This window comes from Centroberyx gerrardi, chromosome 5 (genome assembly GCF_048128805.1).
Source record: "Centroberyx gerrardi isolate f3 chromosome 5, fCenGer3.hap1.cur.20231027, whole genome shotgun sequence".
In the NCBI taxonomy this organism is placed as follows: domain Eukaryota; kingdom Metazoa; phylum Chordata; class Actinopteri; order Beryciformes; family Berycidae; genus Centroberyx; species Centroberyx gerrardi.
The window spans coordinates 28,686,846-28,702,251 of record NC_136001.1 but is presented as its reverse complement, the minus strand read 5'-3'; the positions used below and the strand labels follow the sequence as shown (position 1 = coordinate 28,702,251).

At 41.4% G+C, this 15,406-nt stretch overlaps 2 protein-coding genes across 2 annotated transcripts; one reads left to right on the top strand and one right to left on the bottom strand.

Moving 5' to 3' along the window:
- Positions 1-2,260: 2,260 nt before the first annotated feature.
- Positions 2,261-9,215, bottom strand: mon1a (MON1 secretory trafficking family member A). The gene is made up of 6 exons (XM_071922966.2): positions 8,984-9,215; positions 8,366-8,520; positions 5,817-6,215; positions 4,901-5,666; positions 3,889-4,036; positions 2,261-3,753 (listed from the first exon to the last, which is right to left on the bottom strand). Exons 2-6 carry the CDS (start codon positions 8,490-8,492, stop codon positions 3,613-3,615), a joined length of 1,581 nt encoding a protein of 526 aa, XP_071779067.1. The 5' UTR covers positions 8,493-8,520; positions 8,984-9,215; the 3' UTR covers positions 2,261-3,612.
- A 1,270-nt stretch (positions 9,216-10,485) lies between these two features.
- Positions 10,486-14,556, top strand: LOC144539345 (E3 ubiquitin-protein ligase TRAIP-like). Its single transcript, XM_078283613.1, has 15 exons — positions 10,486-10,583; positions 10,680-10,737; positions 10,849-10,932; positions 11,174-11,213; positions 11,332-11,459; positions 11,561-11,655; positions 11,940-12,053; positions 12,167-12,254; positions 12,338-12,427; positions 12,513-12,601; positions 13,089-13,244; positions 13,440-13,485; positions 13,575-13,682; positions 13,847-13,897; positions 14,423-14,556. The coding sequence occupies exons 1-15, from the start codon at positions 10,486-10,488 to the stop codon at positions 14,528-14,530; spliced, it is 1,353 nt and encodes a 450-aa protein (XP_078139739.1). The 3' UTR covers positions 14,531-14,556.
- Positions 14,557-15,406: the final 850 nt, after the last annotated feature.

Here is a 15,406-nt window from a genome sequence, read left to right as displayed (position 1 = left end):
GTTGAAATTGAGTTTCCATTCATTATGCTATAGGGCCATTGTGCTATTTACAGACTTTAGTAAAAGCTACATTTGAGTATTTCTCTGGCCTTCACAGGTGAATAAAAGGCATCCACTCAAACCTGACATGATGATTTTGAGTGACACTTTATGATGATGATGATGATGATGGTAGAAAATGCCATCATCAGGCTTTATTATATGGCAGGCATCATTATCATCCTCTTCAAACCAGTAGATAACCAGCTACGCCAAGAAAATACTGTTTCTATCAAGACAGAAATGCATTATGGGATGATGGTGACACTAAGCATTGTTCTAACCAATTTGTAGATATTACAATTGCATTTTGTGATTTTTGTGTGTAGCAACTATATGAATTTCAGGTTTCCCTTTCCCCAAGTTGACTTTGACTTATGTTGATGTTGACTTATTTATTATTATTATTTAGTCTTTTTACTATTTTATTTTATTATTTGTCTGTCTCTTATTCGTGTAGGTCTGATTTGTTGGACCATATTCAACAATAATCTGAAATGAATTGTAGTAGTAGTCATGATAACATTGTATACATCGTATAACACCCAAATCAATTCTGACAATTGATCCTGCCTCCAATCTAGTCTATGGCTGTACTTCTATGCTTTTGCTCGTTTCTCATTCTAACAGTTGAAGGGAATGGTGTCAGTGCATATTGACAATCCAAAAGTGAGAAGCGGTTTGATTCCAACAGACGCCCAAAACCTGAAAGGTTAGACAAGGCAACACCTCAGTAAACGTTAGGAAGTCCAATTTCTGCAGTAGTAGGGCAGAGCTGTCTGTTACACATATTGAGCATATTTTTCCCAGTTATAAATTTAAACTTTATTCTTTCACATATCACTCTCACATTACTCAGGGCGCAGTTCAATGACGTTGGCAATCCCCTTATATTTTCAATGTCCAACACACACACACACACACACACCACATGCAGACATACCACAGCCTATGACAAATGACACATTTCCCTAAGGAAAAACCACTAATAGGCTGCATTCCTTACTCAGTAGTGAGTTTACAGTTAGGTATTTTTTAATCTCCAATGGTATTGTTATGGGATTTTCTGTGGAATTATGTTTGACCTATAGTAACTGTATGATAGGCTATTTTTGTTTTGCTGTGATATCTACAGTATCCTACAAAAATGTTTTACTGGATTAGACTACTATAGTTCTTGTCGTGACTGTTACTTCCCACACAAATGTCTACAACACATACAGTAGCTGGCTATTAGCTGCTTACCTGTACAGGTCAAGGAGACTTTCCTTTTCATTGAAGCAATCTATCCACTGCCAGTGTTGCTCCTTGGCTGTCTGTAGAATAGCGCAGGGATGATGAACCACCCTCAGGTAGATTTAGAGTTACTGTAATCTAATCAAATCAGTATCAAATTCTGTTGATACTCAGAGCCTCATTGTCCCATAAAGCGCTAACAATGTAAACTGTGTTAGTTTCGGATCTAACTTCTACTCTCAGTATGACTCGGTCTTCTGTCTCTGTTGTGCTGCTGCTCGCTCCTCCCCTCACCCTATCAGATACCAGCAGTAATTTAGCCACATTTTTATTGGTAGAATAGTGTTTACCCGCCTTTAGGCTGACATACACCTTCATGTCATAAATCGAAAGCAAACATCATCATAGTAAGTGCTTATCAAACTGATGTGAATGGGGGATATAGGGACTTGGGGGGTGGGGCATAAAAATGAAAGCTTTCTGAAAATATAATTGGTTTATGTTTATATTGGTGGCTGTTTTCCTCATGCTGACCAAAAAATATATTACCCACCTTTTTATTTACCGCCATATCCTATTGACTAAGTGAGCGTGAATCACGGTTACGTTCACAATTTGTATGATCTAGACTAAGTCTGATCATTGCTTTTCTATATACTTATAGGTTACCAACGTTTCAGGCCTACTGGTGTGACCTTGTCATTTCCCTTAAGAAAAAGAACCATAGTAGGTTAATCCTATAATAAATTTTAGGATAGCCTACAATCAGATAGCCTACCATCAGAGATAAAACATACCATAAAAAACATAAGACACTATAAACCCACATTTATAGTGCCTATAGTGGGGGGGGGGGGGGGTTAGGGAAGAAGCCAAGAACAATGGGCCTACATTAGAGTTGCCAAGAACAAGTGGTATTACTATACATAACACCACTGACAAACAGTCATCAAGATTCAAAAACATGACACAGAATCTGTCCAGAAGCCTGTTTTAATACTAGTCATTTATTTATACATATTAATACAGCATTATCATAACTGGGATTGTGACACAGCATCAATAGACCAACACTGCAACAACCTCCAGCTGTGTTACTTTCTATTGGCTTAGCACAATGGCCGTTAGTTAAGGCATGAACAGTGCAGGCAGATGTGAAAATGTTGAAATCCTCAAGTTATGCAAACCTGGATCCTATGAAATACAATGAACCTTTATGATTAGTAACAAACAGAAATGATTCACCCCCCAGTTTCCCTGTGTTATCAATACAGAACAGATAAAACACAATATGACTATCTAAAGGAAGAGAAACAACATGATTGCCAGTGACAATCCTTGCAAAAATTGATATGGTATGTTGAAAAGTTAGTAGTCTTACATTAAGATTCCTTTACATTGCATAACAATGACAAGTCTTAGCACAAAAATTGACAACAGTGATTATATTATAGCAAAATGAACACATTCCTCTCCCAAGTGTATTGTAGGTAATGAATGTGCATAGAGGTAAAATGGAACCAAGATGACCTATGATCAAAATGACACAAAAATTCATTTAATCAGGGTATTATTGGCCACCATAGTAATGCAAAAGATGACTGGAATGTAGTTAACCCATATCTCGATAATATGTCCTATAGCAAGAGACCGTATATATTGCATTACAGAATTCCAGTTTTTTGTATTCAAAATTTCTTCTTGATTTTTAAGAACCAAGCTAGTAGCACTAAAACAACAAAGCCATCATATTTGATATTTTTGGAAGGCATAATAGCTCTATTACAGTAAAAGAATGTATGAAACAACTTCACCAGCACGACAACCACCACCATTTTTATTGTTATTACTTTATAGGTGGAGTTGCTGATGCTGCTTCCATCTGGACCTGTGCCGCTAAACCAAATTAAAAAGTATAAAAATCTTAGCCGGCTAAAATATAGCTTTAATTTATCCTCATTGCAGCATCTAGTCTGAGTCTGTACGTTAGATCAGTAGGATCCAGAAGCAGCGATGCATAGCGCTGTCATTGAGATGTGGACACCGCACTGAGTACCACATTATCCATAGCTGTTGTTAATACGCGGCCAGTCAGTGTCCAGCTTTATATTCTAGGACAGGGGTGTCAACCATGTGCCATGAAGGGCCGAGAGTCTGCAGGTTTTCGTTCCAACCAAACACCACAGCAGCTCATTTCACTGATTAGCACATCTTCAACCCAGAGAGGAGGAACTAACCAGTGAAATCAGCTGCTGTAGTGTTTGTTCGGAGTGAAAACTCTCGGCCCTCCGTGGTTTGAGACCGGCTGTTCCAGGAGGTCAGCTGGGCAGGGAGGGCTCAGTATGTGAGGGGACTGAGGATGAAGAGGCGGTCCTCCTCCTTCCTAATCCACTTCAGCAGCTTGTTAACAGCAGAAATGGCCAGGGCCTTGGTCCCCAGGGGACTGAAGCAGAGGTAGAGCTCGAAGCCACTCGTCACCTGGGGAAAGAAAGAGGGTAAAACGGGACAAGACAAGGGGCGGGACAAGGGATGAACAACACTGACGGTCAAAATGAGCAGCAAGCAGATTACTATTTTCAACACAGCAAGAACCTCCATGGTCCCCAGGCTTACCCATGCCAGCAGATTTTCAGTTTCACCACAGCGGTAGATGGAGCGGAGCGGTCTGGTTGGGTGGTGCAAGCGGCTGTGAAGGTCTTGGTACAACCCCATAAGCCTTTCCTGCTCCTCCTCAGACTGGTACACCCCAGGCAACTCGGGGCTAACAGGAGAGAAATGGAGGAAGAACTACAATTATTGTTTGAATGTGAGAAAACAAGTAGTATTTCAAGTTCATTCATGTTCATTAAAACTATTTTGAATGCTCAAATGTAACCTCTTCGCAAATAAAATATGTATTTTCACACTGTGTACAACTTTTGCCATCCTTTTGAGTGCTTTGACATAAATTCCAAAACTAGTAGCACATGATTTGTTAATAAAAAGGAGAGAGGCTTTTTGGATAATCACTTTACAGACTCTAAAGGGCCTGAATGACAAACTATTACTCAATGTCATGCTCTAAATCTTATTTTGCTCTATCTGTGTTTTTAATATTAATAATACTATCTTTAATGAGTCCTGATATATTGTTGTCTATTTATACCAGCCTATTTATGGTACCCCTTGGTTGTTTTTTATTAGGGTGGTTTTACTTATTCTTATTGTAATATTTTGGCACTCTAATTTCTGAATCATGTGAACATCTACCAATGTCCTCACATGGTCTATTTTGACTAAGGAGTAGCCTAGCCTACTACATGGCTTGCATTTGTCTCTTTTCCATTGTGAGATTATTTCTACGTACTATTGTCATTACAGAGACTATTATTGCTGGTGTAACATTTCTAGTTGTGATTCATTCCATTTTTGTATAGCTTATAGTTTTTTGGTGTTTATTTCTATACCTATTTGATTCTTGATGTTTGATGCAGTGTATACATTTATGGACGCTGCTAGTAATCTTTTCTGATTGCTGATTAACCTTTTGATTGACGCACCTGGCACATACACACGGTTGTGCAAAGATGATCTTTTTAGAAAACTAGAAGCACTCCCACAGTGTTTCAGAATATATGGTGCCCACCTGGTGTACAGCCCCGAGCTCTTTGATTTGTACAGGAAGTGGCGGAGCTCTGGGATGCCGACCTGGGCCACAGAATAGCTGGGACATTTAAGCGCCTCCTTCAGGGCCGGGTAGGCGCTACGCTTGCTGAGCCTCTCCAGGAAACGATGCTTGCAGTCAGACAAGTTAAAAAAGTCCTCGCGGTCAGTGGAGACCAGGATGAGACAGAGGTCAGACGCCGGTTCCAGGTAGGAGATGTGCGCGTGGAAAAATCCTGCAGTGTTGAACTTTGGCAGACAGATGGGGGTCCAGCCTTCGCCCTCCCTAAAGGACGAGGAGGAGCCGACGAGGTTGAAGACCAGGTGCAAGTCTATGTGGTGCAGGTACTGGTCCTTTTTCCTCACCAGGGTAACCAGGCGGTCCCCTGCCAGCAGAATGGAGAAGACCAGGCTTTTGGCTTTGGCGGCCTGCAGGCTGGAGGAGACCACGTCCCTGGTGGAGCTGGCCAGGGGGAGGCAGGTGACGGCGCTGAGGAGCAGGGCGGGGTCGCGGTCCAGCCGGCGCAGCAGGTTGTCGGTGAGGTGCTCGGAGCCGGCCAGCAGGCGCCGCAGGTCGTAGTTCTGCTTGCGCTGGAAGATGTGGTTGAGCTGGGTGAGGGTGAGCAGGCTGACGATCTGGTAGTAGATGTACTGCAGCTCCCGCATCAGCTCCTTGTCTGACTGACAGGTGCGGGACACGCCCACCAGGACCAGCGGGCTCTTGCTGAGGAACACCACTTTGTATCCATCTGACACGAAACATGTCGACAGAGTTAACATTGATTCAAAACATTTTTTTGTGACATGTTTCATAAAATGCACTTAGACCTTTTTTAGAGCATTTGGGTGGTCACAGTGGTACCTCTGATACGCATCATGAACCCACAGTATTTCCTCACCTGCATGGATGGACCGGATGATGTTCTTCTCAGCCTCAACGAAGGAGACGAGGGCCATCATCACCCCCATGGTGCTGGACAGAGCCTCCTCCGTACCGTAGCGGGAATAGATCGGCTTGCCCGCCTCGCTCAGCACAAACACGTGTTTTCTGTGGCTGCGCCATGCCTCGCTGGACACGTCCTCCTCCTTAGTCCTGCCCTCTGCCCAGCTTTCCTCCTTGTTCTGCTCCTCCTCCACGGTGTCCTCCTCCACCAGCGCCTGGAGCTCCTCTGCAGACTCTCCCGATTTCCCCAGTTCAGAGTCTTTTCCAGCCTCCCTTCCAGCCTCTTCCCCCGTCTCAGCAGTCAGATCCTCAAAGGACTGCGCATGGACGAACATGGCACTCTTCTGGCCAGCACCTGCGTAGAAGAGGGAACAGATCATCATCAAATCATTCCCAATATAATGCAGCTTTCATGGATGTGTAAGGAATAAATATTTAGGCCTATTCTTTGTTTTGGTGTAAAGTGCTCATAAATCTAAACAATGGGATTGACAACTTGGTGTAAGCCTCAGTGTAGAAATAATAACCCTGTGTTTTTTTTAATTTAGAGAAAACAAGAAAATAATAGGCTAAGTCTGACTAAGTCAACAATTGCATTACATTGCTAAAATGTAGTGTCTATTTCCAGATTTAGAAAAGCATCCCGGCAAAATCAAATCAATTCTCACTCAAGACCATGTGGATTTGTTCAAGCTGGAGAGGACAGACCTGAGCTCTTGTGCTGCTGCAGACATGCTTTCACCATGACACACTCACCGGTCTTGTGCCAGACTTAAGTCATGAGATGTCTGTATCATTAGAGCTGCTAAGAGAACATAGCAGAATTTCCTGAGGGAATTCTCAGATTGTTGTTGAGCGAAGGTATGCACTTCTTTTGCTTAACGAGTTCTGGTACTAACTGCTGAGCGTCAAAGTAATCATGCCGGCCAACTTCAAGACCAGTGACATGAATTTATCACCCTGCTCTTCTAACCTCTAGGAACATTAGGACAAATTAAGATTCTAAATAAATTAATTGAAATAGAATTTTAGAAAAATCAGGGTGAAATCCTGCTTTCCAGTTGACTTTCTCATTGTGTCCTAATTTTGACAAAATTAGCATGTACAATGTTCTAAGGCCCAACTAGCTCAACAACTCTGCAAGAACACTTGGTGTTCAGATGACATCATCATTTGATACAGTAGAATGTCTAAACTAAGCATTTTGATTACTTAAAGCACAGTCCCAGTTTAATGCAATTTCTCCCTTAAACATTAAAAAGTTAAGCTAAACCAGGGAGGCAAAGCCAAACTTAGTATCTAGTCCACTGTTACAGACTCACAAAACTTCCATTGGGCTATTACCCTTTCATATAAAACTTGCTCTAATATCACCTAAACCATGATAAATCCTTTATGTAACTCATCCTTAACCTCTATGGCAGGCGCTCAGATTTAACAAATGACACTGACACAGACTAACCAACGTTCAGAATCTACCACAAACTGAAGAAAACAGCTGGAATAGCACCACCTACCAGAAATACAGAAAGCAAGCCATGCAGATGAGAAAAGACAGATTGTGATCATGTGCTCAGACATTCCTACACACCTTTACACAACCAGCATGTGCATGTGCACGCACACACACACACACACAGCATTCAGTACGAGTCCTATTTATAAGGTTGCATGGTTAAAACTATGTCAAAGTGGGTAGCCTACATGGGGAACTTATCACATGATGAAACTAATTCTATTCTGTTTTTTAGTGCCGAAGTGTTTCCTGGCAAGACATGGTTAGAAGGAAGTGTAACAAGGCAGGAATGTATGCTTTTCACTCATGAGAGCTTACGAATAACTATCATTCTTATGTCTTATGTACGTTTATGTCAATGTTATGTTTATGAATCCAGTGAAAACCAATATTATTACAAGCATAGCCTATTGCAAGTATTTCCTCTTTCTATTTTACAGAAATTTGGGCAATGCAAGTAGTAGTTATTGAACAAAAAATTTGCAGTGTCAGAGTTAGTGGCACCACAGGCTGAGGCCCACTGAGGGAAAACATTTTTTTAATTCAGTATGGTGATAGCACTTTGCAGAGTACAGTTATAACACTGAAGTCAACACATGTTCACTTATCCAGACCTCAGCCTTCCAACCTGACCTAAGAAACAGGCATGAGAGAGTAAGTGGTGGTGCAGATTCCACTGATAGTGCCTAGTTGTTAGGATTTAGTTGTTACTACATGTAACTAAAAGGTATAGAGTACTTAAGAATGAGTGTTCATACTCAATACAATTTCAATACTTTTCACTGTTCCCAACATTTGATTCTCCCGAACAGACGTCAGTTGCATGGAGGTTCAGATAATCAAGATTTATATGCGTCTTCAGAAGCTTCAGATAAGCTGCAGGCCTGACAATGTTGTTAGGCCTGGGTTGGTGTTTGGACAAGTAGACCAGATTTATACTGGGTTAGTGACAATGTGCTAAAAGCCTAAAGACTGAAGGTGGGCCTCACCTGGTTCAGTTCCCTCCACCAGACCTGGTGTGGGGCTGTCGGCCCTCTCAGTGCGAAGGCGGTCCACAGGTGCCAGGGTGCCATTCTCCCATGCCACAGTCGGCCTGGGGACTTCTTCTCCATCCATCACTGCTACTCAAGGCAGGGACACACACCTGAACACACAACAACCAGGGGGACCAAAGGTCAACAGTTTCCGAATCAAGATAATGATTGAAGAATAAGATGGTTATGTTGTACACTGCAACTGCTGACACTTTTATTATGACACAGCTGTCGTTCAAGTTTTGAGGTCTGACTTTATCTTTGCAATGAATGCTAACTTTAAACTTGTGAGCTAAGCTGTGGGTTTCACTCCTATTGCATCAAATATCACCTGACAACAAAATCAGAGCATATTATGACAGAGGATAACTTTTATCCTTAACATTTCTCTTTTACGTTAGCCACATTTCTTGGTGTCTGACACTCATCAATCTCAGCGAGGGGTCAGATGTGCTGATACAGCACTTGTATTGCTCTTCTGATTGCTAACTTTAGCAGATAACCGACCTAGCTAGGTTCAGTTTCGACCCCTTTATCTAGCCAAAACGCGTCCATTGCTCGTTAAATTATTACCTTTCATTTCCGGAACTGTGTGCATTTGGGCGTTGTAGTCAACAACTCCCTTGTTTCAGTTAGCTAGCTAACTGGCAGAGAGAGGAATAGTTTTGTCTTGCCAGTCACCCCTGCCCTGCTACAAGTTGCGGAAGTATGAATTGTGGGATATGAAGTTCTCGTTCAGGGAGCCGTTCCCGGAATGATAAAAAGCGAGATGTGATTCAAATAAAAGCTTCATAAAATATTGTGAAATATCTGTGAGTCTGGTAACTGTATGTAGAAAGCTATTTCCTAAGTTGGTGCTGCTATTTACATTTACTTCCTTGATAACCTATAAACTTGATGGTGCATTTCAGTCACTCGTAAATTGCTAAATTCGGTACATTTGGAATTAAGAGGTTCCATTTTACGTTGGCAGGTTAATTATTAAGATCCTGGTACAATGCATGTTCAGATTTCACTCAACACTACAAGAGTTATTTTCTGTATTTTGAAAGATATATGGGTTTTAAGAAAATACATTTCTTGCCAGTACCAATTTATTTGTATACATTTGTTGAAGATGTAGCCTTAATTACTTGTAATTTGTTACAAGAGTCAAAGTCAAAATCAAAGTCAAAGTGTTTTATTTATCAAATGCACAGTATCACACAAGGTCATTCTGAACAATGAAATTGTTAGGACAAGGCAAGCAACAACTACGTAGTAGGCATAAGAAAAAAAGAAAAAAATATATATATCAAATACTAAATGTTAAAAAGAGTCACAAATAAAACGAGATGATTGCGGAGCCATTGTCAGTGCGACCTTCCTACGGCGCACCCGATGCTGCTACATGCTGCTAGAGGCATTATAATGCTTGTTTTATGGTTGCATGAAGCATTAACACTAATATGATATTGACCGATTACTTGTTACTTGGTAAAACTTGTTCACAAACCAGGGCCATCACGAAAAAAATAGTTGAATCGTAAAGTTTTATTTTCTTTCTTGGATCTCATAGGCCACAACATTTTCCACCTAAACAAGCACTACAATCGCAGGAGCTGTTGTGCTGTGTTATTATAGCCTCAGTAAACGAGTTTACGGCGAGTCCCTGAATGCACCATAAGGGGCGGGGCTTACGTTCGAACGTACAGCGGGGAAAAGACTACGTTACCACATCTAGCAACAGAGTAGTAGCACACCAACAGAATGACTATTCTCTTTGAAATAGCGTGTTTCTCTGGGATAAAGTCATCTTAAGTGGGCGGAATTTGTATAGAAGGTCAGAGTAGAACTGCACGATATTATAATATAAAGAGCGCACAGTAACGTTTACGTGTGGTAAGTATTCAATGGCAACTACAAGGCAGCTAACGTTAGCCAAAGCTATCAACGTTACAAGCCCAAGGCCAGTATAGCCTAGCCAAAATTTGCTGTCTAAACTAATTAAATAAACGTCAGATAACACAGTTTGTAGTCAGTTCCTTTATTATGCATTTCTGTTTTCTTCCCAGGGTGATCCATTTCACTTCGAGATGCCTATCCGAGCATATTGCACAATTTGCTCCGATTTTTTTGATCACTCAGCGGATGTTGCTGCCATCCACTGCGGACATACCTTCCACTACGAATGGTAACTTGCCGTAGAAGGTCATGTCTCCGTCAAAATGCAACTCCTATATCACGTTTGACATGATGGCTAATTGTTACTTTTCCCCTCTCCTCCCAGTCTTCTTCAGTGGTTTCAGGCAGCTCCCACTAAAACCTGTCCACAATGTAGAAAACAGGTGCAGTACATCGCCAGCACTACCAAACTGCAATTCATTCAAATTGAACCATTAAACCCAACACAAAGACACTCTAAGGGCAAACTAAGAGCTTTTGTCTCCTATGTGTAGGTCAGCACCAGACACATTATCAACAAGCTGTTCTTTGACATTGGTGGAGAGGAAACGTCATCAGTGGACCCAGAGAGTTTGCAGGTAAGAAAACATACAGAACCATTAACTTGGAGACTCAAGACTGTACAAAAATATTGCTGGATAAGAAGTGACTCTGACTTTTTATTTGCTTCTCTTCATGCTTAGAGAATTGTATCCTCTTGACTATTCATGCAGTGAACACGAATAGATGCCATAGAAAGCTATTCTTCTCTATATCATCTGAATATGATTTAGAACATTTTATTTCCAGTCATCAATGGTTTTTTTTTTCTTTCCTCAGAATGATCTTGATCGAATGAAAGTCCTTTTAAGCACTAAAGGTAAGGGATTTTGCGGGCACCGACTTGAGTAAAGATATGTTTTTTGTCACATGGTTTTGCTAGATTATTAAAAGTAGGAAGCATTTGGATGTTCATTATCTGTCTGTTCAATTTGCAGAAAGAGAATGGCGGGACAAACAGAAGGTGGCGGACAGTTTGAAGGACACAGTGGACAGGCAGAGGAGAGACCTGGACAGTGTGCGGAAGGAGATGAAGGAAAAGGAGATTCTCTGTTGTGCTCTCAGAGTAAGACGTCTGTTCTCTGCCGTGTAAACCCATAGTGTAAGGTTGACTCGTATCTAAACGTTTCCTGTCTAATGGTCGCTGCTTTGTGTTTTATCCCGCAGAAACAGATGACATACGTGGAGACGCAACAGAATGAAGCTCAGGCTGCCAAGGACGAGGCGCGGAGGCTCAGGACCAAAATGAAAACCTATGAAAGGTGCCTGCACACATACACATTCAGTCTGTTTGTTGGAATAGGCTACAATTTTTTGTCAGAGGGAAAATGTTTTCGATGGCCCTCTAAACAAGGTATTCTGTTGCTGTGAATCCCTGGCCTACAATCAAGTTACACAGCAGAGAAAATTCTCTTATGTTCAAGCTAAATATTAGCATCCTTTTCCCTACATAGATTATTTTATTTTTATGGCAATACTGTGCCATCCTACATCCTAAAAGACAGTCATACACTGCAGTTTAGTAACATTACTGGTTTGGCCCCAGCCTGGACGTGTTGTTACAGGGTCAGAGAGCGGAGGTGGAGTCCATGATCACAGACATGGGTGTCGGCCAGGCTGCCGTGGAGCAGCTCTCCATCTACTGCATCTCCCTCAAGAAGTAAGGAGCCCCAAGTCCTGTTGCTCACTTCACTAAATGACAGATCACTTTGAGCCTCAGCCCTCACTAATGCAATCATTCGCTATCCATTTCTCTCTTCATGTCCTTCTTAGAGAGTATGATAATCTAAAAGGGAGCCTCAAGTCTTCCAACGAAATGTGTGAAAAGCTGAAGAGAGAAGTTTTTGCCTCAAACAACAAGGTAACTTCAAGTCAGTATATCATTAATTAAAAAACAGTAAGGGGAATAAATGTTTGAATACGTAACGGTTTTTGTCATTGTAGTTGCAGAAAGCCACGGCGGAGATAAATCGGACCAAAGACGACATGAAGGCTGTGCAGAATGATCTGGCCAACGCTGACAAAGAGATCTCTGTAAGGCAAATACGCCCACTTTGCTTTTAGTGTGGATATTAAACAAATCCACGGTTGTGATGCCTGCATGCACATGTTTCCACAGAGTCTGAAGAAGAAAGTGGAGATTCTCCAGAAGACCCTGAGCACGCCGACACGGACAAACGAAGCCCTCAGCCGGCTAGTCTTCGAAAGGTTTGTTCCCAAACAGCTGGGCTGCGCACACACTCTGACTCCTCTCTAGGGCTGAACGATTCTGATAAAATATCTAATTGCGATTATTTTCACTGATATTGCAATTGCGATATAATTTGCAATATTAGAAGGAATGATAATTTTTACATTATTAATCTCATTTTCATTGAAAAACGTATTAAAATGTTTATGGTGTGATTTTTGCGGGGATCTGTACTAAACAAAGATGTTTTCTTAAGTCTGTAGAATATGATGTGTAGGCCAGGACATCTCTGCACCATGACAATATTTAATTTAAAATGGTATTTTGACACACATTTTGCCTTTAACAAATATTGCGCTTCCTGCGATTTGAAAATTGCAGTAGGCCATATTGCGATTTCGATAAAATTTCGATTAATTGTTAAGCCCTACTCCTCTCTCATAAAAAGAGAACCCATGTTTGTAGGCGTGATTCACTGACGAGGTTTCTCTCCCTACCTGTCAGCCCGGCACCACTGGAGCTGAAACAGCCTCGTCTCCACCAGCCTGCAGACTGCGATGACATCGACCTCAACATGACCTATGACATCACCACCCCAGACGGTGTGACCAAGAGACCGGCACAGGTCCCATCCAAGAAGATGCGTCTGGACCCTGCCGTGTGAGTTTTAACTGTCAGGGAATGACTGTGTTTACATTGGCTTCAACTCAACAAAGTGTTTATCTATGTTGACGAGGCCCTGGTCACATGCTGTCTTTTTTTTATTGTGTCTTTGTGTACTAGACAATAAAGTAGATATGCCATAAAATCACAGAAAAAGGGAAAAGGTGTTTAGTGTAATGCTTTATTTTTCAGGTCATTGATGTCCAAACACAATGAGAACAGCTCGTCTGGAAGCAAGGTAGCTTTGGAATATTGATAAGTCACTCAAGAAAGAAGTTTTCTAAATCAGGCGTACATGTCAGTAAATACTTTCATTGTGCCACTCAGGCTCGAGACGAGGACGGATCCATGGATCCCTTCTTCAGGAACTCCCTCCTTTTCAGAAAGAAGGCCTTCGGCAGCATGTTGGATCCTCAGCGGAGTAAACCTGGTGCTGTACGTACAACATAACCATCCCCTGCACTTTATTAACTGACCCATCATCAGTCACGTCGATAGGAAATTTGATGTCCTACTGGAAAGACAGCTCTGAAACAGTAGTCTAATTCTTGCAAATGTATTTTCAGTGGTGTGATTGAAGAAAATGTTTCTTGTTTCAGGTGAGATCTGGTTATGATGGATTAGGAGGACGGACTAAATTCTTCCAACCTGTATCCTTTTCTCATTATCTTTGGAAATGGAAAAGTGTGTTTAACAGCTGTTACAGTATAATATACTACTGTTATTAGGTTTCCCAGAAAAGTCGTGGGTTTTGAATTGTGTTTTCCAGGCTTGCAAAACTTCTGGAAAATGATGCATATCATAAAAGTTTTCAATATGTTCAAATTTTAGCAAAATGTTTTCTTCAACCAATCAGGTGTTTAATATCACTGTTATGTTACGTTTAGTGGAATAATTGCCCAAATAACAAATTCCCTACTTACGGTGCCATGTGATAGTTGTAGGCAGCCAACAAGTCTGAGGACATTCAAACCTGCCATTCAACAAAATGTTAACATTTAAACAAAAAGACAGACCAATATTGACTATGAACATTGCACTGTGTCAGGGAATAGTCATGGAAAAAGTCATGACATTTTATTTTAAAAATTTGTAGAACACTGACTGGCAGGAGAATAAAACTTTACCAATGTGAACTGGTTGGCATCATTCCTTAACCAAGCCTTCCACTCCAGTCGCCGTTGTCGGAGATTCGCCCGCTGATGAAGGCTAAAAGGAAAAAGGTGACCAGGCCTCCTCCCAAGATTTCACCTTGCCTCACGCTGGACAACTTCCTTGAGTAAAACACCGACCCCTCCTTCCCCAGATGCCCAGTCAAAGGCCAGGATGCTCTGTGTGAAGTAGGATGTACGTACTGATCTGGGACAAAGAACCGGCTTGCCAGCGGTGCTGCCAGGACGGGACTTTCAAACCTAATTTAATTGACTTTTTATGTAAATCAGTAATTCACTTCCTCCATGAGAGCAGATGCTGAGCTTTTGGTGATCAGATCACTTGCTTTATGTTTGTTTTTGCCTGTTGAAACTTCATTTGTTTGTGGAAATTCTGGTCAAACCCTCAATCAGCTTGTGCCTTGGGGCCATTTCTTCTGGTTGAGATCGTACATATCAGGTGTGTGTGTGTGTGTGTGTGTGTGTGTGTGTGTGAGAAACAGACTTATTTGTTGACAAATGGGACAATGCACCGTATTATGTCACTGACTGATTATCATTACTACATCAAGCAATAAAAGCTATTCTACATAATCCAGAAAGCAAATAATCCAGAAATTATTTTTTGCACTTGTACAAGTCTTAAAATCTCTTTTCAATATAAATAGACTGTGTTGTTTTCTTGGAATAGTTTCCCTAAACACTTGCCTGTAGATGGAATGTAGGTATTTTTATTTGTGAATAGTGCCAGATTAAAAGCATGAAATAATAAACAATAATGTTTCACTACATTTTGTGTGTTGGACACATACTGGGCTCTACAAATGGCTCCGTCTTCACTATGCTGCGATTCACAAACAGGCGTTTCACTGAGGCTCGCTCTCCTGCAGAGGGCAGTATGAACTGTTGTGTAACATGATGGAATGAATCTGCTGCAGCCCTCATACTTTGTTATGAAAAATGCACGACATGGTAATTGGTGAATCCATTTGTATGGAAAAGGCTGTG

Coding starts and splice junctions, on each gene's coding strand:
- mon1a (XM_071922966.2), bottom strand. CDS start 8,492: ATGGATGGAGAAGAAGTCCCCAGGCCGACTGTGGCATGGGAGAATGGC. Junction 6,216..8,365: donor GGTGGAGGGAACTGAACCAG/GTGAGGCCCACC, acceptor TCTTCTACGCAG/GTGCTGGCCAGAAGAGTGCC. Junction 3,754..3,888: donor CTGAAAATCTGCTGGCATGG/GTAAGCCTGGGG, acceptor TTCTTTCCCCAG/GTGACGAGTGGCTTCGAGCT.
- LOC144539345 (XM_078283613.1), top strand. CDS start 10,486: ATGCCTATCCGAGCATATTGCACAATTTGCTCCGATTTTTTTGATCAC. Junction 11,214..11,331: donor AGTCCTTTTAAGCACTAAAG/GTAAGGGATTTT, acceptor TTCAATTTGCAG/AAAGAGAATGGCGGGACAAA. Junction 11,656..11,939: donor AAAATGAAAACCTATGAAAG/GTGCCTGCACAC, acceptor GTTTGGCCCCAG/CCTGGACGTGTTGTTACAGG.